Below are 26,393 nucleotides of genomic sequence, written 5' to 3'. Positions count from 1 at the left end.
CTTGTTGAGAGCGTGTCTCTCTGACGGTCTCTCTTGTTGAGTGTCTCTTTCGTGTTTCTCTCGCAGGTTTCTGTCTCTTGGTACCGTGCGCGGTTTGTCTCGCTGTCTCTCCTGCGGGTTGCGTTGTATAAAGGGACCCCGATATTCTCGTGAGGACGGCCGGGTCATGTTTTGTGGCCTTGCGTCTGTTGTGTGTTGAAAGGGGGCTGGATGGTGATGAAGCAGCGCCTTTGGCCCCGACACCCGCGGAGCGTCTCGCCAGCTTCCTGAGGGGGCTCAAGGAATGGAGGGCGAGGAGCAGAGGGCAGACGGCAGTCAGAGCGCCGGGCCGTGTCTCCCGCCGGCACCCATCTCACACGCTGCCGGATCTGGACTCTGCCCGGCGCTGCCCGGCGGTATCTGGCAGGAAGCGCGGCATTTGCTGGCGCTGGCGGGACCCGCGGTAAGTGGTCATGAGTTTACGAGATGCCCGATTTGAACCCGACCCTGAACTCAACGGAGTGTCTGTGCCTCGTAGCCCCGCTGCCAATCCCGCAGCCCTGTCTATAGCACTGGGGGTTATATTACTGTATACAGTGCTGGGGGTTATTACTGTATACAGCGCTGGGGGTTATATTACTGTATACAGCGCTGGGGGTTATATTACTGTATACAGTGCTGGGGGTTATATTACTGTATACAGCGCTGGGGGGTTATATTACTGTATACAGCGCTGGGGGTATATTACTGTATACAGCGCTGGGGGTTATATTACTGTATACAGCGCTGGGGGGTTATATTACTGTATACAGCGCTGGGGGTATATTACTGTATACAGCGCTGGGGGTTATATTACTGTATACAGCGCTGGGGGTTATATTACTGTATACAGTGCTGGGGGTTATTGCTGTATACAGCGCTGGGGGTTATATTACTGTATACAGCGCTGGGGGTTATATTACTGTATACAGCGCTGGGGGTTATATTACTGTATACAGCGCTGGGGGGGTTATATTACTGTATACAGCGCTGGGGGTTATATTACTGTATACAGCGCTGGGGGGGTTATATTACTGTATACAGCGCTGGGGGGTTATATTACTGTATACAGTGCTGGGGGGTTATATTACTGTATACAGCGATGGGGGTTATATTACTGTATACAGCGCTGGGGGTTACTACTGTATACAGCGCTGGGGGTTATATTACTGTATATAGTGCTGGGGGTTATATTACTGTATACAGCACTGGGGGATTATATTACTGTATACAGCGCTGGGGGTTATATTACTGTATACATCGCTGGGGGGTTATATTACTGTATACAGCGCTGGGGGATTATATTACTGTATACAGCGCTGGGGATTATATTACTGTATACAGTGCTGGGGGTTATTACTGTATACAGCGCTGGGGGTTATATTACTGTATACAGCGCTGGGGGTTATATTACTGTATACAGCGCTGGGGGGTTATATTACTGTATACAGCGCTGGGGGTTATATTACTGTATACAGCGCTGGGGGTTATATTACTGTATACAGCGCTGGGGGTTATATTACTGTATACAGCACTGGGGGGTTATATTACTGTATACAGTGCTGGGGGTTATATTACTGTATACAGTGCCGGGGTTTATATTACTGTATACAGCGCTGGGGGGTTATATTACTGTATACAGCGCTGGGGGGTTATATTACTGTATACAGCGCTGGGGGGTTATATTACTGTATACAGCGCTGGGGGTTATATTACTGTATACAGTGCTGGGGTTTATATTACTGTATACAGCGCTGGGGGGTTATATTACTGGATACAGCACTGAGGGTTATATTACTGTATACAGCGCTGGGGGTTTATATTACTGTATACAGCGCTGGGCATTATATTACTGTATACAGCGCTGGGGGGTTATATTACTGTATACAGCGCTGGGGGGTTATATTACTGTATACAGTGCTGGGGGTTATATTACTGTATACAGCGCTGGGGGGTTATATTACTGTATACAGCGCTGGGGGTTATATTACTGTATACAGCGCTGGGGGTTATATTACTGTATACAGCGCTGGGGGGTTATATTACTGTATACAGTGCTGGGGGTTATATTACTGTATACAGCGCTGGGGGGTTATATTACTGTATACAGTGCTGGGGGTTATTACTGTATACAGCGCTGGGGGGTTATATTACTGTATACAGCGCTGGGGGTTATATTACTGGATACAGTGCTGGGGGTTATATTACTGTATACAGCGCTGGGGGGTTATATTACTGTATACAGCGCTGGGGGTTATATTACTGTATACAGCGCTGGGGGTTATATTACTGTATACAGCGCTGGGGGGTTATATTACTGTATACAGTGCTGGGGGGTTATATTACTGTATACAGCGCTGGGGGTTATATTACTGTATACAGCGCTGGGGGTTATATTACTGTATACAGCGCTGGGGGTTATATTACTGTATACAGCGCTGGGGGTTATATTACTGTATACAGCGCTGGGGGTTATATTACTGTATACAGCGCTGGGGGTTATATTACTGTATACAGCGCTGAGGGGGTATTACTGTATATAGTGCTGGGGGTTATATTACTGTATACAGTGTGGGGGTTATTACTCCGTGGGGTGTAATGGTTTCCGTGGTAACATGGTATTTCTGGACGTCTCTTTAGTTTCTGTCTCAGCTGATGAATTTCCTGATCAGTATCGTTAGCACCATTTTCTGTGGTCACCTCGGGAAGGTGGAGCTCGATGCCGTCTCGCTGGCCGTGGCAGTAAGTCCTGACTCCTGGTCCTGACTCCTGACTCCCAAATCCTGGTCCTGACTCCCGGTTCTGACTCCTGGCTCCCGGTCCTGACTCCTGGTCTTGGTTTGCTGTAAGGATTGAGAGCCCCCACGCGTCTCCCGTCTCCGTGACTCCCGTTTTGATCCGTTATGCCGGTCACGCCGCGGGATCCCGGATGCTCTCGGTTCTCTGGATTATCTCTGCGGGTTATCTGTATGTACGAAGCGACCCCCGTAATATCGCGCATGTCGTAACGGAATCTGTCGCCTTCTGGTTGCAGATGATAAACATCACGGGAATAGCGGTGGGAGCCGGACTGGCGGGGGCCTGTGACACGTTAATATCGCAGGTAATTGTCAGCTCACGCGCCGAAAACCCAATGAATGCACTGTGAAGACAAAGGTGTGACGGGGGCCGATCTGGCGGCAAATGGAGATCTCTTTGGAAGCTGCCGTCTCTTTAGGGGTCCTCAGTACCGGGGGTCCCTGCCGCACTTCACCTGCCCCCTGTGTGTTTCAGATCTACGGGGGAGGCAGTTTGAGGCTGGTGGGCACCGTCCTGCAGAGGGGGATCCTCATTCTGTTGCTCTTCTGCTTTCCCTGCTGGGCTTTGTTCATTAACACAGAGCCCGTCCTGCGGCTCTTCAGACAGGACCCCGAGGTGTCTCGGTAAGACCCCGCTGTCTCGTGTTCTGTACCCGGGACCCCCGTTGTGTGTGCAGGACATTAATGGGTTAATGAATATGGGGGTCTCGGGTTCTGATTGTGGATGGGTACTGCTGAGATTTGTTCAATGCTCTGTTTTCTGTCCTCCTTTCAGATTAACCGAGGTTTACGTCTTGATCTTCCTCCCAGCGCTGCCGGTAATCAGCGTTAATTGATGTGCTTATAAAAACGGGCGACTTCTGGAGAAAGCCCCCGCTGCCACGGAAAGAGTTAATGGATTCTTTGGAACGGATACAGTAGTAATAAGATCTCTGGGGTATAACGGGCTCTGCGTATTATTTACCCCGATGCGGGGTGTTTTTACTGCCGATTACCGCCATACGTGTGTTCTGCGCACCCGCCCGGCTCGCGGATTGTAAGCTCCTCGGCCAAGTTCAGGGCATTCCCGCCGCAGCCCCCCCCCCCAAATACCTCCTTGTAAATATTTATTTTCTTTCCAGGCGGCTTTTCTGTACCAGCTTCAGGCCAAATATCTGCAAAACCAGGTAAATCCGCCGAGCGGAAAAGTCACTAAAAGCAGGAGATTCTAGAAAGTTCCGCGCGAGAAGCCCCAGAATACAGACGGCGGATTAACTGTTTGTTTCCTTCCGACATTATCTATGGAATTACTGAGCCCAGCGTGAGAGTCAGGGACCACCTTAATTACATAGATGCCGAGGGGTCCCGTCTATATGTCCAACACAGAGACTTAGGGGCCCCCATTTATGACATAAAAGCCTAGGGGTCCCATCTATGTATCTGACATAGAGACTCAGAGGCCCCTCTTGATGACAGCGGGACTCAGGGACCCTCGTTGATGACATAGAAGCCTAGGGGTCCTGTCTTCTTTTCTGAATGATAACAGAGCCCAGTATGAGATTCAGGGCCCCCTGTTTATGTATATAAAAGCCTAGGGGCCCTCCCAATGCATCTGACACAGAGGCTCAGGAGCCCTCATTGATGTATAGCAGCCTAGGGGTCCTGAATGATAAGAAGGCGCTGCGTGAGGTCAGGGGCCGCCGTGTTTCTCTGGACGGCTCACATTAATATTTACTATAACTTGGAATAACATTTTTCTTTAATAAAGCCCAGATTTTCATGAGATTAACAGAAAACAGAACTTTTAGTGCAATCAGCAGAATAACCGCTAAGAAAATAAAGCAGGCGCCCCCCCTCCCCCGACGTGCTTCTGCCGGACGGGGGTTTATCTGCTAAACAAGTTTCTGAAGCCAATAATTTCCTGCATAAAATGTAGTAACATTAAATGCCGGAAAGGTAGTGGATCCAGGGAATCGAAGCAGCAGAGTGGGCTAATATAAAGTGAACCAGTTATTATTACACTGGGCAGAGGAATGATCAGCCTTTGGATTCAGTCTCTTGCACTCCTGGGTGTCGAAATGTTTTGGCCTCGAGGGGCGATCTCGTCCCTAGGGGTATTATCAGCATGTGGGGGCTCGGAGCCACGCTGAAGGGGTTAATACATTCTCTCTGTATTTATTCCCCCCCAGGGCATCATTCTCCCCCAGGTGTTAACCGGATTCATCGCAAACCTCATCAACGCCTTAACCAACTACCTCTTCCTGTACGTCCTGCGGCTGGGAGTGATGTGAGTACCGGAGGGGCACATCGACATCTGAGAGGGTAATAGTAGAATAGGTTGCCCTCCAAGTATTATTTCAGACCCCCCCCTGTATCAGCCTAGATCATGGGGGTCACGTTAGAGACCCCAATCTGGGCCACACCGGACGGTCTGATGAGGTAATGGCGTTATCACGGGGGTCAGCAATCCTTCCCTCCCCGGTTCTGCCCCAATACCCCTCGGGGGGCAGATTGTTCGTTAAACAGCCGCAGTAACGCTTGGGTCTGTGAATTCGGAGAAGGGCGGATGCCCGTTTTGCTGGCATTTTGCCCCCACAGGTTTCACAAGCCAGATCCTGGCAGGGATCCTGGGCTGTTACTATAGCAACCACCTCAGGAGTTTGCCAAGGTCACAAAACACTCGCAGGGGTAGGATGGGCGTCCGTGAGAGCCGGTTCTGTATTGCGTAAGATGTATCCAGGGGCCCTGCCGGCGTTTCACCGGATTATTGCATCATTGGGAGGGTGAGAGCCGCACGGAGCCCCGGCCGGGGGCAGCTTTCTTACCCCGGGGGGATGGGGGTTTGTGCAAGCGGCGGGACGTGGCGTAAGGACATTAACGAGCCCACCCCACCCCCCCATCAGGCTTCTTACGCCAGGGGCATTTATTGTACTTTTATCCCGCATATTCTCTCGAGTCCGGCACCAGTTACAAAGATTTAATAGGAAGCAGAATAAGCAGCCAATTAGGAAGAGGCGCCCGCATGACACGAGGCTCGGATAATAGCGTAGGAGGGGTCTGTTGATTGACAGCTGTTGCCGCGTGGCAGAAAGTGGCAGCGCTGTGGCTGAGTGTCTCCTCCTCCCTCGGCAGGGGCTCCGCCTGCGCAAACACCTTGTCTCAGTACGTCCAGATGCTGTCGCTGTTCCTTTATATCGTCTGGAAGAAGCTTCACGTGGACACGTGGGGAGGTGCGTCACGGATCACGGCTCTAAACACGACACGTCTGGTGTATACGGGCAGTGGGTGGGTCTGGTGTAGGTGGGGCAGTGGGTGGGTCTGGTGTAGGTGGGGCAGTGGGTGGAGCTTTTCTTTGAGGGGTTGGTGCGACTAGGTAGTGGGTGGATCCGACGTGTATGTGAAGTGACTGGAGTTGGGTGTGGATGGGCTGTGGGTGGAGCTGGTGGGGATTGGCACTGGGTGGAGCTAGCATGGGTGGGGATACACACCCTCCCCTGTTGCCCTGGAGTAACACAGCCTGTGGGCATCACACTGTATGACATCATGATGGACGGCGTCACACTGTATGACATCACACTTTGCTTCTCCATAAATTTTGCCTTCCTAAAAGTTAACGGCTCTGGAATTTGGTTAAAAACCTTGTATTTCCGACTGATTGCTGACCTCGCTTTTCGCCGGCAGGGTGGTCTTCGGCATGCCTTGAGGACTGGGGGTCTTTCATTCATCTGGCGATCCCCAGCATGTTAATGCTTTGCATCGAGTGGTGGACTTTCGAGATCGGGATCTTCCTGGCCGGTCAGTTAAAGGGACACGGTTGGGGCGTTTCACGCACGGTGGAAGCTTTCAGGGATCAGGATTGGGTGTAACGGTCAGCGTCCCGATTCTCCTGCCGCCTCGGGGCTGTTGGTGCGCACGGTGCTGACGGGTGTTATTAGGTCAGTAATCAGACTTCCACGTTTTCTTTAGGGGTGATCGGCGTGGTGGACCTCGGGGCGCAGGCGGTGGTGTATCAGGTGGCCAACATCGTCTTCTTGGTGAGTGGCGCTCATAAGCGGCGGCCAGTCCACTTTCATTGATAAATCCCCGAATTCTCCGATAAGGGGTCTGCTGGCCACGTCCCCCGACCCCCCGTACCCCGCAGCCGGCACCATCCTAACATCTCCACTTCACAGATGCCGGTGGGGATAAGCATAGCGGCGGCGGTCAGGGTCGGCCACGCGCTTGGCCCTGGGGATCTGGAGCAAGCGAAGAAATCAACAGTGGTCTCCTTATTGATGACGGGTAACCGGAAGCATTCCCCGCGCTCTGCGACGCTCCATAAAGCGGGCACTCGAGGCACTTTACTCGCTTCTGTCCAACATTGTAGAGGAAAGGATTCCTTCGAAGGTCCCTCCGTGGTCTTCCGTCCAAGGGTCTGTTTTTGCGGGGTTTGTTGCCTGGTCGGTGGGGTACTTTTTGGATCGGGCTCTGTTATTGGGCTAGTTGCCCGGCTGCCCCGGGGTAAGAAGCTTCAGACCCTCGCGGTGCCGTTTGCTTCCGTTAATGAGTTATTCCTGTTGCAGAAACGCTTGCTCTCTGCTGCTGCATCCTCCTCCTCAGCCTGAAGGACGTGATCGGCTACATCTTCACGTCTGATCAGTAAGTGCGCGTCGGAAGGATCGGGGACTAAATAGCATGTAATGTTAGCTTGATGCGGACCCCCGTGGCCCTCGAGAGCCAGGCCGTGCGTCCCCTCCGCACTCGTGTTGCGCAATGTTTGTTGTAACCTCGATTTCCCACTTCGGTTACGACTCCTCCCCGGCTTACCGATTTTATTCTGTGATGTCTGCAGGGGGATCGTGGCTCTGGTGGGCTACGTGCTTCCGGTGTACGCGGTGACCCACCTGTTCGACGGCTGCGTGGTAAGGATACCCGGCCGTGAGATAAATCGCCACACATTAGGGTCTCCTGGGAAGGAGGGGGCAGTTAGCGCGCGTCTCCGTAAATATCTGCTCTGTTCCAGGCCACGTGTGGGGGCGTCCTGAGGGGTACCGGGAGGCAGAAGATCGGGGCCATCTTCCACGCTGTCGGCTATTATGTCATCGGCCTCCCCGTCGGCATATCGCTGATGTTTGCGGCACGGATGGGTATCATTGGTAGGAGATGATGTCACGGGTCACGTGTTTCCACACTCTGGGAAGCGGCACGTGGACTGACGTGTTCTCTGTCCCCAGGGTTCTGGATCGGGGTCCTGCTCTGCGGGGTCTTACAGAGTATCGCGTTCCTCACTTTCGTGTATAAAATCAACTGGAAAAAGGTGTCGGAGGAGGTAAGAGCGTCCCTCGCCGACAGCGACTTCCCAGCAACAGCGCGCAAAATCACTATGGGGGTTACAGAACGGCTCTAGAGGGGGGCAGACGGATTAAGGGGGATTCTAGAAAATACCCAACGTCTTACCCCCTTTAATCCGTACTTTCCATATAAAACGCTTCATTTAATTCACCAGTACCTTTCGTGATATTGTTTGAGCCGGCGGCGCCCTCTGCTGAGCGGCGGATCTCACTGCGCTCTCCATACGTTCGGTTCGTTCTCCAGCCCCAGAACTAAACCGCACGTCTCCGTTCCAGGCTCAGTTCCGGGCTTTGCTGAGGATAAAGACCACCAAGGATCCGAAGAGAAAGGCAGCTGTGTATCGGAGCACACTGCCGTCAGGTAGGGTCACCGCACGGGCCGCCCGGGGGAGACGCGGCACATAAATGCTAGAGATCGGCAGGAGGCGGAAGCCGCGCTGAGACGGGTGGACGGAGCTCCTGTGTCCACAGCGGGCCGGATTCGGGTTCTCCGATGTTATTTTCTGAATGATCCCCCTTTCTTCGTTCTGTTTAGAAGCGGCAGAAGGACCGGCAGAACCCGGCACCCCAGCTGACGAGACGATCGGAGCCCCGCCGTACACCGTCACCCCACAGACCAGAACGCAGCTGATCCGGAGGCGCTCGCTGGCCCTCGTAGGGGCCGTAGCCATACTAATGATCGGGATTTTAATAAGACTTACAGTGTGAACGGATCGGGGGGATTCCAGGAGCCGGGCTGAACAAACGAAGCTGTACGTTGCTGCCGGCCCGACAGGGAGAACATTAAACGTATGGAATCCAGAGCCGACCAATGGGAGCACTCAGTGGATCCCAAATGATCTAGAAATATAAATATATATATAGCGACAACCTTTACATTTCTGTGTTATTTAGAGGTTTGGTTTCTCTGGATATGCCGACGAGCAGACATTCCGGACCCCCCCGGGGAAAGTCTAGATTATGGAAAGTGGGGTCATCACGAGTCTAGAAACGGCCCCAAAAGGTTAGATTTTACACAATATTTGGATCATTTCCGCAGACGCCTCTCAGACCCGGAGATCAAACCGTCCATCTCAGGCAACCCCTCCCACCCCCCGATTTCCTAATTCTCACACCCCTTAAAAAGGTCCAGAAAACTTCTAGAGTTATTATAAACTGTCTTGGAAAACAATTGGGTTCTCGAACACGGAGCCAGCGGAGAACGCGGGGGCATCACACGGCTATTACAAAACCAGATATTTTGGGAAAATTCCCTATTTCCATTTATTAAAAAAAAATAAAAAAACAGTGAAATTCCAGAAATAGAATCTTTATTAAACCGGATTTCTGTAACGAGTAATAATATATATATAGAAAATAATTAAAATGTTCAGGCCGCGTGGCCCCCGCTCGGTGGTCAGCAGTCTCTCGGCTGCGCGGTATTTACGCTTCCTCGAACGTCTGTCGATTTCCCCAAACTCCCCGCTTCCCGCTTCAGAACGTTTAGTAAAGTCTGGGAACTTTCCAGTATCTGGGAAGACGGAAACGATAAAAACGGCTGGGTTAGGCGACGTTGGGCGGGTGATGGTGAAAGCGCGTTCTAATATCCGAGAGACACCTAGAGGCTTCACAAACACAGACCCGGCGCGGCAGCTTCCCTTCGCAGGCGGCAGAAGGCGTTACATCGGGGGCAGAACCAAAAGGTAACCCAGACATCATCAGGGCAGGAGGCAGGCTGCACAACGGTCCCGCAGTCAGATAGTCAGGGCAGGAGGCATGCGACGTAGAGGGCTGCAACAGGATTACGCAGGATTCTGGAACATTCCATCTACGCGCTTCCAACTCATCCCCTCCGGTTCTTTACTGATTCCTCCCCGATCTGGATTCCGCTGCTCTTGTAATCCCAACGAGCGACCTCATCTTTCACATAAAAGGATAAACCACGAATTCTCCGAGACCTCCCCACTCTACATAGCGGATAACACTCCTGTCTTTTGCTCCAGTCCCTTCGGCTTCTGACGTTATTTCCTGTTGGTTCTTTTCCTACCGCTTCTGTTTCCTTTCCCCCAGGTTAGTTGTAGGTCCCTTTCTGTGATCGCTCTATATAAGTCTTCTCTCAACAAACCGATAGCAGGACCATCAATATCGTTTCTCCTTTACCCCTAGATTGAGTCCCAGCCGCCCCCCCCTCCATCCCAGAATCACCCCTACTGACCCCTCCACGATAACAGCCCCAGGGTACATACCCTCTACGACCAATCATTTCTACTTTATTGCTTTTTTTTTTTTTTATACCAAGTTACCTGAACCCTGGAAGAGCGTGGCAATTTGCCCCCAAAGTATTTGTCTAAATATTTACCCATCATAAAAAAAAAAGTATTCTGGGTTAAAGTGGAACCAGAACCGTACAGCTACAAGTCCCCCGGGCTGTATTCATTGTATTTATATATATAATTAGAATTTCAACAAATACCCTTAAATTCATTCTGCCCCTTAAATTGGACATTTTTGCCCCACGAGCACCGCAGCAAAACACGAAATGTTTACACGCCTGATGCAACAGTGACCGAAGTCACAACACACTACACGGTAACCAACCCCTGAAGTGCCCGTCAAGCCCAACACACGGAGATTATTTAGCGAGGCGAAATCTGCCTGTCAGGCAGGGGAACTTTTTGGAGCCCACCTTACCGACTGCCCTGGCCCGGGGCAGATCCAGCCCCTGCACGGGGTACCTACTTTCATGTAAGCGGCTTCCGTCTCCGCGATGGTTTTGTCAAACTCGTTCCGCGAGGCCATCTTCCGGGCCAGGTTCTCGTTGACCCGGGCCAGCTTCTCGGTCAGGATCCGGACGTCGTTCTGCAGCTTGTTCTTCTCTTCCTCCTCCTGCAGGATCTGGCGGTTCAGCTCCTCTCTCTTGCTGCACAGATCCTCAATGCCTGCCCCAAAAAACACAGCAAGGACTCAGAGGAGACGGCTGCACCCCCAACACTCACTCACTCACTCACTCACTCACTCACTCACTCACTCACTCACTCACAGGGGTAGAGGGGACCTTCTGAGGTGACTTTCTGAGGGCCCCTGGTTTTGGGGACTTTCTGAGGGCCCCTGGTCTTGGGGCAGCGGGGGCTTTCTGAGGGCCCTGGCCTATGAACCCCTTGTTTCTAGGTCACCCCGCTTTTAGCCCGGGGCCTCACATTTCACCAGCTCGTTGTTGTAGCTCTGCAGGGCCGCTCCTTGCTGGCTCATGGTCTCCTCTGTGAATTTGAAGCTCCGACCCCGTCTGGCACTTTGCTATCACGTGACCCCATACCCCGCCCTATCATCCCCATTAGCCAATGAGATGGCAGTGTCGGCGCTCACGTGACCCGGTGTGTGCCGCTGCTAACGTTCCCCTCCTTACGCAGGCGTTACTGGGTTCCATGGAAACGAGCGGCTGGATTCGAGCTCTAGACACCAGAGACTAAACTCACTATTTCTTCCGGTCGCCGGAGGTGGGTGCTAATGTATTGTTTGGAGCTCTATGCGCTGGTGTCATCAGAAGCAGACGGGCTGATGTCATAGTCCAGTGACAGAAAGATGGCGCAAGCCGGGTTAGGGGAGCTGTCTGCTGCCTGGAATACTCTGAGCCTGGGCCTGGTGCCCGCAGCTGCCCTGGGGCTGGTCAGTACCGCAGGGGCAGGGCTCGGGAGGGACTGGGCCCTCACATCATGCAAATTCTGTGCCCCTCACCTTCTTATTCATTGTGCTGCCCCGCGGCCTCTTATCCTTTGCCGCCTTATCCTGCGCCCCCTTATCCTTCGCACCCCCTTATCCTTCGCACCCCCTTATCCTTCGCACCCCCTTATCCTTCGCACCCCCTTATCCTTCGCACCGCCTTAACCTGCGCCCTGCCCTCCCACCTCCTGATTCCTCACTCCTTATTTTGTAGCCCCCGTGTCTCCTTTTTCCGCTCCCCGTCGTTACAGGTAATAAAGGTTCTGTATATTGTGTATTTTTCTGGCTTTTCCTGCGTAGATGGCCCCCCGGGCTGGCTGCACGGGGTCCGTTAGAGAAGTGGATCTTAAAGGGGCCGTGGAGGTGTTGCGCGCGTACGGACTGCACTCCGTGCTGGAGGACTGGTTCACCGAGGTCCTACAGACCGATCTCCAGAGGAACATCGCCCCGGAGTTCTGGAACGGCATCCACCAGCACGAGAACGCGGTGGAGGAGCAGCAGTGCGTGTCGCTGCTACTGGACACCTTCCGCCTCCTGGCCTCGCGCCTCGAGCCGTACCTGAGGAGCCTTGAGCTGCTGGGCAGATGGACGGACGCCGGGCTGCTCGTGGGGTCCGACTCCCAGAGCCTGAGGGACAAAGTGTTCACCATGTTCAAGGCCATTCTCTTCTTTTCTACGTCTAAGAACTTCCAGGCGATGATCCAGCAGTTCTACAGCCGGACGTTTAAGATCTACATGAGACAGAAGAAACGGGCGAGCGACAGCGTAAGCGACTGCGACAGCAGCATGAACGAGAACGAGAGGGACAGCGACTCGGAGGAGCCGGCGGCGGACGACGCGCTCTGCGCCGGATGCGACGGCTGTAAGGACGTGTGCTGGTGTCAGAGCGCCATGGAGCAGTTTCAGCAGCTCAGTGAAATTTTGTGAGTATCGGGAGGGCGTTTCGGGCCAAAATGGGAACTAAACGGTAAAAAGTAAAACCAGAGAGTCGCCTAAAGCTGGACTTCATATTATTTAAAAGAGGGCGACTATTATCGGCTTTGCTGCCCAGTAAAGGGGGCTAAAGGGAATCGCGTGAGGTATTTGAGCAGCGAGTCCTGTCCTGTTTGAGACTTTCGGCAGGTATTACAGATAGTAGCAAGACCGCACCGTAACCGAGTGTTATCCGCAGCCACCGGCTGAATCTGCTCGAGAGGGTCTGCTCCGAGGCCGTCACCACCATCCTTCACAAGATGATCGAGGAGCGGATGGAGAAGAGATGCCGGGGGGAGTACGAGAGATCCTTCCTCAATGAGTTTCAGGAGGTACTGCGATGAGCCGGATGAGATTAAAGCCCCTCGCAGGCAGAACATTTTAAGACGATCAAAATGATTTTTGTTATTAAATGTTATTTTCATCGCGGTTATACTTTCATATAACACGCGGAGCAGCGCCCCCTAGCGGCCGGTGTGTTATCACAGCTCCCGTCGGTCTCGCTGACCTTTTCTTTGCGTTCGCAGTGGATAGAGAAGGTGATTGGCTGGCTGAGTAAGGTGTTCCTGCAGGATGGCCGAGCCCCGCCGTCGGCACCGGAGTCCGGCAGCACGTTGAGGCGATGGCGGTGCCACGTGCAGCGATTCTTCTACCGACTCTATGCCAGCATGCGCATCGAAGAGCTCTTCAGCATCATCCGAGGTGACTGAGCTCGCGGAAAGTGCCGGTTTATGTAGCGTGTAAATAATGGACTCCTCATCAGAGCAGTTCAGGCGATACTAAGAACCGGAGAACCATGTTATATGCAGAGGTTTATACAGCAAGTGTATTAATCATGCATGGGAAAGGCATACTGAATATAGAGTGGGTGGTAGATAAGTGAAACAGCCTCCCGGCAGAAGTGGTAGAGGGTAATACAGTGAGGGTATTAAACATGTATGGGATAGGTATATGGCTCCTGAACAACTGATTAAGGTTTGAGTCTTTATAGCAGGAGAAATGGGTGAGTAGACGGGGGCCGGATGGGGCCGATCTGCCGGCGGGTTCTGACGTTTGGAAATAAAATTTAGGGGAACATAAAGTCAGCTGATTGTATGAGAAGACGCGGCTTGATCGGCGGTCATTTACGTCCCCGGATCCTCCTCGGTATCGTCTTTTATTATCTGGAAAGAATGCAATTCTAATAAAATGTATGAAATGAGCCGGTTAGATTCTTTCCGTAAAACGAATGCGATTACAGATTTTCCTGATTCAAAGTCGGCGATTGAAGATTTAAAATTCTGCTTGGAAAGGACCAATCAGAGGCAGCAGCTCTTAACGTCCCTGAAGGGCGCGCTGGAGACCAGACTACTTCACCCCGGTATGTGCGGCTCCGCCTGGCTCGTGGGAATCGCGGCCCCCCTTTAACTCGCATCTTTCATTGGGTTTCTTCCCTTAATAATAATAATAATAATAATATCAGCACGCAGGGGAAACGGACCGAGTGTCACTGATGTTCCTGACTCTTTGAGGGGTTTCGCTCCTCTCCTCGTGTTTTTAACCCTTTGTCTCCGCTTCGTGTGCAGGAGTGAACACGTCTGACATCATCACTCTGTACATATCCGCGATTAAGGCTCTCAGAGAGCTGGACCCATCCATGGTGATACTGGAGGTGGCCTGCGAGCCCATCAGGAAGTACCTGAGGTAACAGAGCTGAATATTTAGAGGGGGCTTCATCATCTGCTCCGAGAGAATTATGTCATCGCCTAATTTCTGTTTGCCAGGACGAGGGAGGACACCGTCCGGCAGATTGTTGCCGGTTTAACTGGCGATGCCGAAGGTTCTGGCGACTTGGCCAACGAGCTTTCTAAAGCCGACCCCGTGGTTCTGGAGAACGGTCACGAGAGCGATGATGATGTTTCGGAGCCGGAGGACTGGGTGCCAGACCCGGTGGAGGCCGATCCAGGTGCCAGCGGCTCTCGCCCGTCTCTTATTGGTTATCATTGAACGATGCTGCCGGTTGTAGCCGTTGTCCTTGGATCAGGATGATAACGCCGGTTGTTGTCTGTTCTCAGGTAACAGCTGCTCTAAGCGCCGATCCTCGGACATCATCAGCCTCCTGGTCAGTATATACGGCAGCAAAGAGCTGTTTATCAACGAGTACCGCACGCTGCTGGCCGACCGCCTCCTGCACCAGTTCAGCTACAGCTCCGAGAGGTAGGCCCTGGGTCTAACCACGGCCGGTACGGGGCGGACGCCGGTGGGCCGATGCAGAGTATCGCTTTCCACGTCTGTGGAGGAACCATGTTCCCACCGGGCTCCAGCCATTCTCCCCTCCTTCCACGCGCCTCCTTTATAGACGTGCGAGGCTCCTAGACGCGCAGCTCCGGCTTATATCGAAATATTTTTGTATTTTTAGGGAAATCCGTAATGTGGAGCTGTTGAAGCTGCGTTTCGGGGAGGCCCAGATGCATTACTGTGAGGTCATGCTGAAGGTAACGGCCGCTTGGCTTCACAATATGTGAGGATAGCGCTAATTGAATACGGCGTCATGTGACCGGTCATAGTACCTGCGCAGACTCGTCACTGTAACGGCACCGTGGCTTCTGATGCGTTCTCCCCGTAATTATCACTCTGGGTTATCGTATGGATTCCAGGTTATTTGGGATATTACAAATCCCCCCCCATTTTGGTGTTTAAAGGACATGGCTGATTCTCGGAGGATCAATGCCAACATCCGCGATGAGGAGGAGAGGCTGCCGGAGGAGGAGAAGCCTCCCTTTAACCTGGTGGCCGTCATCCTGTCCAGCGAGTTTTGGCCGGCGCTGAAGGAGGAGAAACTGGAGCTGCCCGGCGAGATTAAAGACGCCATGGACGCGTACACCAAGAAATACGAGAAGCTCAAGGTGAGCGGGGGTCCGGCTCGGCTATAAACTATTTACACATCGCGCCGGTGTCTATACCGAGGGGTAACCTGATCTCTTCCCCCTTATAACATCACCACGCGGACAGATATGCAAATAGTTTGTTCCCCGTTGATGCCGTTAATTTGCATACCAGGCCGCGTGGTGATGTTATAAGGGGGATAGATCCATGGGGGGGGGTGTTTATACGCTGCGTATCTCGTCATTACTCCTCTCACACGCGTGTTTTTTGCCAGGCCATGCGAACCCTTAACTGGAAGCACCATCTGGGACTGGTGAACCTGGACGTGGAGTTAGCCGACCGGACGCTGTCGTTCTCCGTGTCTCCCGTGCACGCAGCCATAATCCTGAACTTCCAGAATAAAAGTACGTTCCGGCAGGTTAGCCCCGTATGTTTTAACGATACGTGTGATACACCCCGCTCCGGCGAATGCCGCCAAACTCAAAGCCCACGATTTTCAGGACGCCTGTGAGCTGGAGACGTTGTGTTACAGTCTGTGTGATGCTGAATACATCCCGGGCAGTTAGAGTCCATCATTATAATCCAATCATTTATAATACGTGTGTAATGGCCGAGTGAGTTCTTCCTGAGGCATGGAGTGTGAGTGGCTCATGTCTGCTGCAGGCACCTGGACTCTGGAGGAGCTGAGTGAAGTTCTGAAGGTTCCCGTAACTTCTCTGCGGAAGAAGATGACCCTGTGGCTTCAGCAAGGCGTCCTGCGAGAGGATCCTCCGGGGACGTTCACTGTGATCGAGGAGGAGCAGAAAGACCGGAGCGACAGAGTGGTTCTAATAGACAGCGATGAGGAGGGAGACTCTGCCATGGCTTCCCAGGCGGACCAGAAGGAAGAGGAGCTGCAGGTACTGAACATGCGTGTCCCGGTAATGTGCTGTAGAGCATGCGTGTCCTGGTAATGTGCTGTAGAGCATGCGTGTCCTGGTAATGTGCTGTAGAGTATGCGTGTCCCGGTAATGTGATGTAGAGCATGCGTGTCCCGGTAATGTGATGTAGAGCATGCGTGTCCCGGTAATGTGATGTAGAGCATGCGTGTCCCGGTAATGTGATGTAGAGCATGCGTGTCCTGGTAATGTGATGTAGAGCATGCGTGTCCCGGTAATGTGCTGTAGAGCATGCGTGTCCTGGTAATGTACGGGCACCCCTGGGTCACAGGTACTGGACGTTCCCCCCGATCAGTAACGATCCGCGTTTCTCCTGATGGCTGGGCTTGTGGCATACGTTGGCAGATACGTGTAGGTGACGGCGAGGGTATATTTCGCGAGGCTGGCCTATAGGAAGCACGCTGTCGCTGTATATATGGGGGGTTCGATTCCTCTCGCCCTCCGTCCAGATCTTCCTGGCTGGACCGAAGGCTCTGACGGCCGCTCTCTTTTTGTTCTTTTAGTTGTTCTGGACTTATATTCAGGCCATGCTGACCAACTTGGAGAGTCTGCCTCTGGAACGCATCCACAGCATGCTGAAGATGTTTGTGATGACCGGCCCGGTGGTGACGGAGATCGATATTCAGGAGCTGCAGGGCTTCCTCCAGAAGAAAGTCAGCGATCAGCAGCTGGTGTATTCCGGAGGAGTCTACAGACTGCCCAAGAACGCCAGCTAATGCCTCCGAGACTCTGCCCCGAACACGAGCGCCCCCCAGGGGCCAGCGGGTAACCGCCTGCGCACAGGGGCTCCCGTCTTCACCTGATTCAGGGGTCGCTATTACTGCGATGGCCAGACGGACGGCGGGCTTGTGGGACTTTGAATTCCGCATCTTTATTGCTGTGTTTCGCAGACAGTCGCTTGCTGGGCCGTGGATGTAGATACTGAATCTGTACATTTTTTATAAAATAAATGTATGTTGTGTAAACGTTTTTCCGGATTCAGCCGTTATTAAGGTATTTCTATATATTTATATGATTTATGCTGCTAGGGGCGTCCTGACGCTGACCGGATGGAGACCGCAGGGGGATTACGATCTCGGGTGATGCTTTTACACGCAGATTCATGCATGTGAATATATTCTGCTCTGTATCCACACCTCTTACTAAGCAGGAAGAACAAAATGTATGTTTTACATAAAGTTGTTTAAGAAAAAAAACACCCCATGCTCTTCCGGGGGGGGGGGGGGGGGTGCGGTTCGGTTGATGTTGACCGTTAGAAACCTGATTTAAAAAAATTGAATCCGTTGAAGAGAGATTCCTGAGATCGTCTACAGACCCCCAGGAGTAACGGGGGAAGGGACTGTAATCTTTGGGAGAAGACAACGCGTTTCGCACCCCGTGATGCCTTTCACGTATGTATAGACTGCCGTGTGCCCTCGCGGGAGGGTGACATGCGCGACGTCTGATCCTTCTGTGTAAATTAAGGCAATATTTGTAACTTTTGTGTTTAACGTTATATGATGTTTTTTACGTTCTCGCCCTTAGTGCCGCGGAGCTGCTGTAGAGACCCCCGACATCCCGGCCCCGGCGGCCATAAAGCGATTCTGTGTGCCCGGACGAGCTGTGGGATCATGCGCTGTCTTTCCGTGTGCTTCCTGATCCTCTGTGTGAGCGCCGGGTCACCGCGAGAAGGTAGGAGCGCGCGCTGCGTGTGTGACGTACGATTTTAAGGTGTTTTTTTTAGATGTGGATATTAAGGGGGTAGGAATATTAATACCCCAGGGGGCAACCAGAAAGCAATCGCCCCCAGTCCTTTTTCATATACAATCCCAGAAAGGCAAAATGATTGTAATAATGCATGCGCCGGGGTCCTCACAGCCCGCTGTCCCTGGAGCCGTTCAAGCGCCGGTGTTGGCTTTGGGTTATCGGGGGCGTTGACGGCTCCGAGTCCTGCTCCTGTCCTCTCCTTTCTGTCCCCGTTATGGTCGCTTTTACTCACTAGCCCTGCAGTAAGCGCCCCGGAGGAGGAGACGTCTCGTCGGTTTGATGTAAACCCCAGGAATTGTTCTTCCGTTTCCCAGGAAGCCCCAGGAAGAATGGCGCGGTTGAGCCGTCCGACTTCGTAGAAGATAAGACCGTTTCTGCCCCCGCTGTGGGTCCAGATGAGGGCGAGGTGGTGGAAGAAGAGGTAAAGTCCTCGATTCCCCCAGGAGAAGGACCCGGACCACCCTGCAGGGTTCCGGCTCAGGGCCTCGGACGGGCCGATAGCCGAGGTCTCCGCGCAGCGGCCGGACTCGCGGGGGGCTAAAGGAGTTTCTTTTCTTTCCTTAGGAGGTTCTGGAGGGCAAGGAAAACCTGACATCGCTCGAGCCTCCCTCCACCGCAGGTAAAGCTCCCCTTCCCCGGACACAAGTGTCTCGGCCCCCAGGGTCCTTTGATAGTTTGGGGGCTTCACACTTACTTTACATCCGCACAGACACCTGTTTGCAAGTAGGGATTTCCCTGCATTGTAACGGGTTCTGCTCCATACCTGTAATCAGCTGGGAGTTAACCCTGCAGCTCCCACTAGTGGTATCCACGCTATTTAAAGGGCTGCGCCCCCCGGCTGAGACGTGATGGGGGGGTCTGTAATGGCGTCCTGTCCCCCTGCAGTGTTCGGGAAGTGCGACTGCCGCTACGTGATGTCTGATCAGAACCAATGGCTCGTTTTCACGTCCATGGCGGCGCTCGCTCTGTCTCCTGTCGTCACTCTGCTCTCCGTCATCGTTTGGGTGAATAACCGAGATAAAAGCAAGCGGTGAGTAGCCGGCCGGATCACTGAATCTGCGCATGTTTGAGGCGGCGGGAAGCAGCTGCGGCATGCGGGGGGTTACAGCCGATGACTTTATTGGGGGCTTTTATCCTGTTATAACCTCTCGTTATTTTGCGATGCAGGGAGAGCCCCCCTCCGCCCGAAGAGGACTTCCATTTACAGTAAGTCTGGGGGGCTTCGGCTGTCGCATTTTGGAGGGTTGGGGTAAAAACGTCCCAAATGACCTGATTGACATCATTAGATAAATGACCATCGCTGTAGGGGCTTCGCAGATTTGGGGTAAATGTGAAATGGGCTGACACGCCACTGACATGCCATGTTTACTCCACATCGTGTCCGAAGAATATTCCATTTATTCCTGTTTTTTTTCTCGTTTTTCTAGGAGATTTTCTGAAATGAATGATGAGTTCTACCCGGAGAAGCCGCTGTGAGTGAATGAATGAAATCCTAATCTATAGAATTATCTGTGTGATCTGTGTGTTATGAGATTCTCTCGGACGTCCCTTTTAAGTGTGATTTAGCGGTTAATGCCCCTCTGGCGCTCTGTATAAGTTTAACGGACGCGTGGAAATTGTCTCTTGCAGGCTGGAGGACGAGGTGAACGAATCGAACTAAAGCCGGCCTGATATTTTCTAAAGATCCTACAGAATGGAGCCGCTTTGGCGTATTTGATGAAGTTCCGTTTTAACCCCTTCCCCTCCGCCCTCGTTTCTCCCGGGTCATTTGAGTTATTGCTCGGGGTTCCGATATTAAAGCGGTTCGACCCCCCGTCCTGCTGGCCGTCTTTTCTTTGTGTCCGGTTTCACGTTTCTGCGCCGTGATTTACTTTTACACCAAAAAATTACGGAAAAGCAAGGTTTGGAGTTACAAAAAAGCTTTCTGGACTCAGATTATCTGCGTTTTCTCCAAAACCAGCGCTGCTTGAACCCAGGTGTTCTGTAACTGCATATAATACCCCCATTCGCTGCATTTCACGCGGACACAGAGGGGTAATTGAGTGCTAGTGGGTACGGTAAGATGCGGGGCTGTTCCGGTAACTGAGTGGGGGGATTTAGAATAATGGGTTTTATTTGCCCCTTTTAATTATTGGGGCTTTTCAGGCTGTAGAACCCAGCATCAGGGATTTGGGAGAGGGACTGAACAAACCAAACTGGGATGTTTGGCAGCTATATCAATGGTTATGAGTATCAGATCCGTGTTTACAGAGTATGAACACGTGTGTGTATAGCATGTGTTTGCGTTGTGTATGTCTGGGGGGTATATAGTGTTTTCGAATAGCCGCTATTATTACTTTTTCATTTTATATATTTAATAATATTTTATAACGTCTTGGGTGGGTTTTTTATCGGTGAAATCCCAGCCGCCCTGCAGACAGCGAGGGGTTAACTGGCTTCTAATGGCAGCCTGTCCATGGATCCCAGAATATTAGGAGATTTATGGTAGCAGAAAGTGACAGTTGGTCGGGGTGAAAGGTCACCATTTCCCTGGAGGGGGGGGTCGATTCCCGGAGGTCGAGGCACCTGAGTCAGGTACATGCAGTTTGAATGCGAGCTCTGGGGGCCAGGATCCTCTACATCGCTCGTTCGTTGTTCCCGTGGGGTCTATAGCCCCCCGTAAGGGTAAATCGGTGGGGCAAAACCAGTTATACTTATGGCAGGATCCCAGTCTGCGGATATTGCCCTCTCTAGACTGTAAGCTCCTGTGCGCGGGGCCCTCCTCACCTGTGGTCTCTGTTGGTTTATGTTATATAATACTTATGTCCTGTCTACCCATTGTACAGCGCTACAGAATTTGATGGCGCTATATAAAACAATAAATAATAATATAGGCCGCTATAATATCACCTTCTTGCCCCCTTATCATTATTATTTTATATAGCGCCATCATATTCCGTAGCGCTGTACAATGGGTATATATTTCGCTTGTCGCGGCGTCCTGCTCCCTGGTTGCCCGGCTGCGGTTCTATAACCATGGGCAACGCGCAGCATCCAATGAAATCATTGCGCTCGTCATAAAAATGTCCATTAAGCCGGATGGCAGGAAGCTGAGTAAAACCCGTCTCCTGAGGCCCCCCGGAAACGCCCTCGGCAACGGGCCAATAAAACTGCCCCCACCAATCCAAATCCACCCCCCCTGTTCGCTAAATGCCTCTGACCCACCGGAGCTTGCAATTACTCTCCACGAAGGTCTACGACCCCTCTGAGGTGCATCGGCCCATAGGAGCCAAACCAGCGACTGATCCGAAGAGCTAACACTTGCCTCACAGGTCGTCGCTAATACTTTGTACAAAACGTTTAAGTAAACGGAGGAATCTCATCGTGGACACAAAATAAAAGATAATAAAGAGAAGTACGGAATATCCTGCTAATATAACTGCCCTTCCCCGGGGTATAAAATGCGGGAAGCCGTCGGCTGGCAGAGAAATGACTTTTATTATGAGTTCCGTGCGCCGGGTAACCAGGAGACCGGACCCCGTAAACCTTCGCGGGACCTCCAGGAGTCCGGGGCAGCAGAATGTACGGCTGCCCAGCAATAGACGCCCCATCGAGAAACGACCCCCCACCTTCCGAGCGGAGACCCCAATATTGGGGGGAAGCCCCCAGCGGAGGCCCGGCCAGGAGCGCTAATCGTCTTCAAAGACGGGAGCGAGTATCTGGCGGCTCCCCTCGCAGAGCCGGTCGATCACGATGCATTTATAATTCCACAGAAGCAGAAGAACCGTAAACGAGACGAAGACGATGACCCCGGCGGCCAGCAGGACCTTCCGACGCACACCGGACCCAGAACCGGGCTGCTCCTCTGACAGCTCACCCTCCGCGCGGGGCAGAGAGGGGGTCCCACGTGCCCAAAGCCCACCCAACACATCCTTAAACTTCAAAGTCACCCTCCTGCAAAGATGCTGTCTGCCCCTCGAGGACACCGGATGGGGTCGCAGCTGGACCTCCTCACCATCCATGGTCCTTCTCTCTGTGTGACGAGGATGAGGTCTATCAAGGAGTTTCTCCAGCCCTGGCCGGCCGAGGAGTCCTGCGGAGAGAATCGCTGTGAGTGACGGAGACCACGGACTCGCTTTACGCTCCCCAATGAGGGGTTTATTCACTAAAAGAGTATTTGGCCAACCGGACCCAAGCCTTGGCCTGTGGAGGTAGCCGTTTGCCCTAAAGATCTGATCTCAGGGTGAGAATTTACCCCGAAAATCTGCCTATTTAATAAAACACATCTGCCCCTTACTCCTGAGAATCCCATCTGGAGACCCCAACAAACTGCCCTGAGATAATTGCCCCATCCCCTGCATGTCGGGGGCATCTCTGTGAGAACCTGCACAGGTGGGGCTGTTGGCTGGAAGCAGGATTTGCCCCGTGGGGTAAATACAATGCAGTTCAGGAATGCAGTGAAGTGACATTTCTGGATTTATGGAAATTGTCGCATTTTATAAACCGACAGCCGACCTTCTGATAATAATCCGATTCCTGGAGCTCCCAGAAAACGGGGCGAGGGGGAGCGCGGGGCGAGATGAGGGGGCGAGTGCGAGGTGAGGGGGAGCGTGGGGCGAGGGGGAGTGTGGGGTGAGTGCGAGGTGAGGGGGAGTGCAGGGGGAGTGCAGGGCGAGTGTGGGGCGAGAGGAGCGTGGGGCCAGACCCCTTTGTGATAAAACACGCATTATGCCAGCTGGCCCCCCTGTGACATGTAACACGCCCTGCGTGGGGTGTCGGGGTATTTCTCACCTGCTCCCGGTACCTGCGCTCGTGTCGTGTTGCTCTGTGATCTCCCAGCTATTTATTTACCCTCACATACCCCGCCCCCCCGTACCCCCCCCCACAAACCCCGTTCACACCCCGTTCACGCCCTGTGCACCCGCCCTACCCCCGCAGCACATTCTCACCAATGGAGGCCAGGCTCCGGCTCGGGGAAATCCCTTATCTGGGAGACAGGGAGGGGGTGTCTGCCATCATTAACCCCGCGTGGGCCCAGCCACCCGGCACTCGCTGTGTTAATGCCACGGTCCCTGCAGACATTACCCCCGGCTGAAGGGGCTCATACGGACCGGACAAACCGGGACCTGCCCCATCTGCCACCGACAGCCCTGGGGACTGCCGGCTCTCACCCCCTGACCGGTGTGTAACAAGCGTGTCCAGGGAGCTCCGAGAGGGCCTGACGCGCGGCGGGGTTTGGGGACATCTAGAAGCAGTTTAAGGCTGGTGGTTACCCCCCCTGTGCACTGGGACAGCCACCGCCATACTGGGACGGCCACCGCCATACTGGGACGGCCTCTGTCATACTGGGACGGCCACCGCCATACTGGGACGGCCTCTGTCATACTGGGACGGCCTCTGTCATACTGGGACGGCCTCTGTCATACTGGGACGGCCACCGCCATACTGGGACGGCCACCGCCATACTGGGAGGGGCAGGACAATGTCTTGATTCTGGAATCCTAACCTTGTGATTTACTCCCTGGGGCAGATGGGGCGACTCTGGTGCCGGAGGATTGGGGGCGTCTCGCTGCAGCTGATTTTAGCCGTTTACCTGGGTAAGGAGAGTCTGGGGGGCTTGTGGAGATGTATGGGAGGTCCTCCAGTGAGGGGGGGTGGGGCACCAACAAAAATTCAGGCGCTGGCGGGCTGGTCTAAAGAGCTTACAATCTGTTACATGTAGAGCATCCCCGATGAGGTAGGTGGGGGTAACTGCTAAGCACATTTCTGCCCTAATGCCCCATATTTCTCATTGGCCAGTTTCGTCCAGCATCGAGATGACGTTTCGCTCCATGTGTTACCATTTTCACTTTTCTGCCGCGTCTGACACCAAAACGTGGCCGGAGGCCGCCGGGGTCTGCCGCAGCGCCGGGGGGGTCCTGACCAGCGTGGCCGACGAGGAGGAGAACTCATTTCTTGCAGGTGGTCATGAATGAAGTAGCGTCCAGTTTCGGTACCTCTTTCACAAATAAAACAAGAGACACTTCTTTATTTCAAAATTTTATTAACGTCAGAATGGAATTATTTGTCCGCGGTGCGGACTTAAACACCTCAGCACCGCGACACTCAACCTTTATTAATATGTCATAAAGTGTCAAATATTATAAACACAACAAATTTGACACAACATATATCAATAATTATTGTCAAAACGAAAGACAACATAACCAATTGTAACCATTAATAACCAAATTAATAGCCTGCTGGTATGGGCGTGGCCACCTGTATCTCTGCTGGAACTGCCGGCGTCCCCTAGCGCGGCAGTCACATGACCTTACGATTCACAGAGGCGCATGCCCCTGGAGTGTCCTGCACTTACACCTCTGTGCACCACAAGTAACCATACCTAGATGGTTAACTCCTGCACCGTACCAGCTTAACCAAACCAGAGTACCCGGCAGAGCCAAAAATTAGGGGAGGGATGGGCGGGAAAAATCTCTTTGAAAATAATTGCCCCTATAGGCCACGACCCTTCCTTATATATCCCCCAGGGAGGGTAATTACCCCCTCCCCTCTGGCCCTGCACGTGCCTCCAAACTTAACTCCTTCCGTGCTAAAATTTCCGCTTAGTCATGCCTTAACCCCTTAAACCGGCTTGACCATGGGTACCTCGTCCGCACTACATTCATGGGGCCCCTCTGTCCAATTCTTTCCCTCCGGGGCTGTTCTTTACTCGCTTACTTATAAAACGCCAACATACTCTGTAGCGCAGATCCAGCGACAGGCAAGCCCGTTAAACGCGTCGGGTACGGACGGGGGCGGGGTTATAAAGGAGGCGGAGCCACGGAGTCCTTTAATTCATGAAAAGTAAATCCAGATGATTTTTTTTTTCAGAGTGTTGAAGCCGATTGGCTCCTAAAAGCCCCGGTTTGTATTTGGTGCTGGACTCGTTAGAAGCCCCGTCACTGCCCCTCACCCCGGCACTGAGGGGGTTAACGAATCCCAGCGCATTTCCCACATTTCTAGGAAAGTGAGTTTTCCGTGAATCGGATGTTTAGTCTCCGGGGGCCGCGGCGGCTCCAAGGTCTGCGCTGTTTGTGTTAATAATGAGCCGACGGCGCAGAGCTTCCCACCGGATCCCCCTGTCTAGCCCCCCCCCCGTACTAAACTCCCCTTACAACTGCCCCTCCAGCGCTCTCCCTGCCCCTCCAGCGCTCTCCCTGCCCCTCCAGCACGCTTCCTGCCCCTCCAGCGCTCTCCCTGCCCCTCCAGCACGCTTCCTGCCCCTCCAGTGTTCTCCCTGCCCCTCCAGTGTTCTCCCTGCCCCTCCAGTGTTCTCCCTGCCCCTCCAGTGCTCTCCCTGCCCCTCCAGCGCTCTCCCTGCCCCTCCAGCGCTCTCCCTGCCCCCGCCCTGTCCATCTGCCCCCTACACCACCAGAGCTGCGTTTATAGCCCCCCCCCCCCGCGAAAACAGACCGTTCCCAGGTGCAGACTGTGGCGTTAACTCTTTCCCCTCTGGATCTGTACTTTTAAATATCAGTTTGGGGCAATTAATTATTGTGAGGTTCCCGGGCCGCGCGCGGCGGCGGGGCATTTATATATATTATTGGAGCTCAGTGGTCCGTAGCCACCGAGCAGCGTTACTTCTGCTTCAGATATGAAATGTTTGGGGTATCAGTGCCGTTGTCATGGAGATGCCCCAGTCTGCATTCATACAGATGTTATTTAATTGCCCCCTCTAGATGCTCTTGCTGTTGGCACGTGGGACATGTGGCTGGGTCTCCAGTTTGACTCCAGTTGGATCTGGGCTGACGGTTCCTCCGCAAGCTTCTTCCTCTGGGGTAACAGTACGTATGTTCTGCCCCGGGGGCCACGCTTACAGCACGCGGTACAACAAGGGGTGACACGTATGTGGGAAAGGAGCCTCCAGAGAACCATCGCGTGTTGTATGACATCTAATACCAAGCATTGTGTGCGCTGCCTGCCACGTCTCTGCTGCGGCCCTCGCTCTGCACTCGCTCCGCACACTCGCCGCACACTCGCCGCACACTCGCTCCGCACACTCGCCGCTCACTCAGCGATCACTCACCGCA

General features: G+C 53.1%; 3 protein-coding genes across 3 annotated transcripts; 2 read left to right on the top strand and 1 right to left on the bottom strand.

Moving 5' to 3' along the window:
* Positions 1-283: 283 nt before the first annotated feature.
* LOC149274065 (multidrug and toxin extrusion protein 1-like) lies at positions 284-8,181 on the top strand. The gene is made up of 15 exons (XM_089505918.1): positions 284-442; positions 2,659-2,760; positions 3,053-3,121; positions 3,292-3,440; positions 3,592-3,634; positions 3,938-3,982; positions 4,985-5,082; positions 5,928-6,025; positions 6,477-6,590; positions 6,762-6,829; positions 6,968-7,076; positions 7,358-7,433; positions 7,627-7,696; positions 7,798-7,930; positions 8,009-8,181. Exons 1-15 carry the CDS (start codon positions 284-286, stop codon positions 8,179-8,181), a joined length of 1,506 nt encoding a protein of 501 aa, XP_089362044.1.
* A 1,340-nt stretch (positions 8,182-9,521) lies between these two features.
* On the bottom strand, positions 9,522-11,353 carry LOC149274064 (microtubule nucleation factor SSNA1-like). The gene is made up of 3 exons (XM_089505917.1): positions 11,302-11,353; positions 10,844-11,043; positions 9,522-9,635 (listed from the first exon to the last, which is right to left on the bottom strand). Exons 1-3 carry the CDS (start codon positions 11,351-11,353, stop codon positions 9,522-9,524), a joined length of 366 nt encoding a protein of 121 aa, XP_089362043.1.
* Positions 11,354-11,683: 330 nt separating this feature from the next.
* Positions 11,684-17,312, top strand: LOC149274063 (anaphase-promoting complex subunit 2-like). The gene is made up of 13 exons (XM_089505916.1): positions 11,684-11,767; positions 12,122-12,744; positions 12,993-13,125; positions 13,321-13,495; positions 14,034-14,153; positions 14,359-14,476; positions 14,557-14,738; positions 14,848-14,989; positions 15,192-15,267; positions 15,475-15,678; positions 15,933-16,062; positions 16,322-16,557; positions 17,100-17,312. The coding sequence occupies exons 1-13, from the start codon at positions 11,684-11,686 to the stop codon at positions 17,310-17,312; spliced, it is 2,436 nt and encodes an 811-aa protein (XP_089362042.1).
* The last annotated feature ends 9,081 nt before the right edge of the window (positions 17,313-26,393 follow it).

This window comes from Sceloporus occidentalis, unplaced genomic scaffold (assembly GCF_023333645.1).
Source record: "Sceloporus occidentalis isolate IW3139 unplaced genomic scaffold, rSceOcc1.0.p SCAF_351, whole genome shotgun sequence".
Lineage (NCBI taxonomy): Eukaryota > Metazoa > Chordata > Lepidosauria > Squamata > Phrynosomatidae > Sceloporus > Sceloporus occidentalis.
This window is presented reverse-complemented; position numbering and strand designations above follow the sequence as displayed.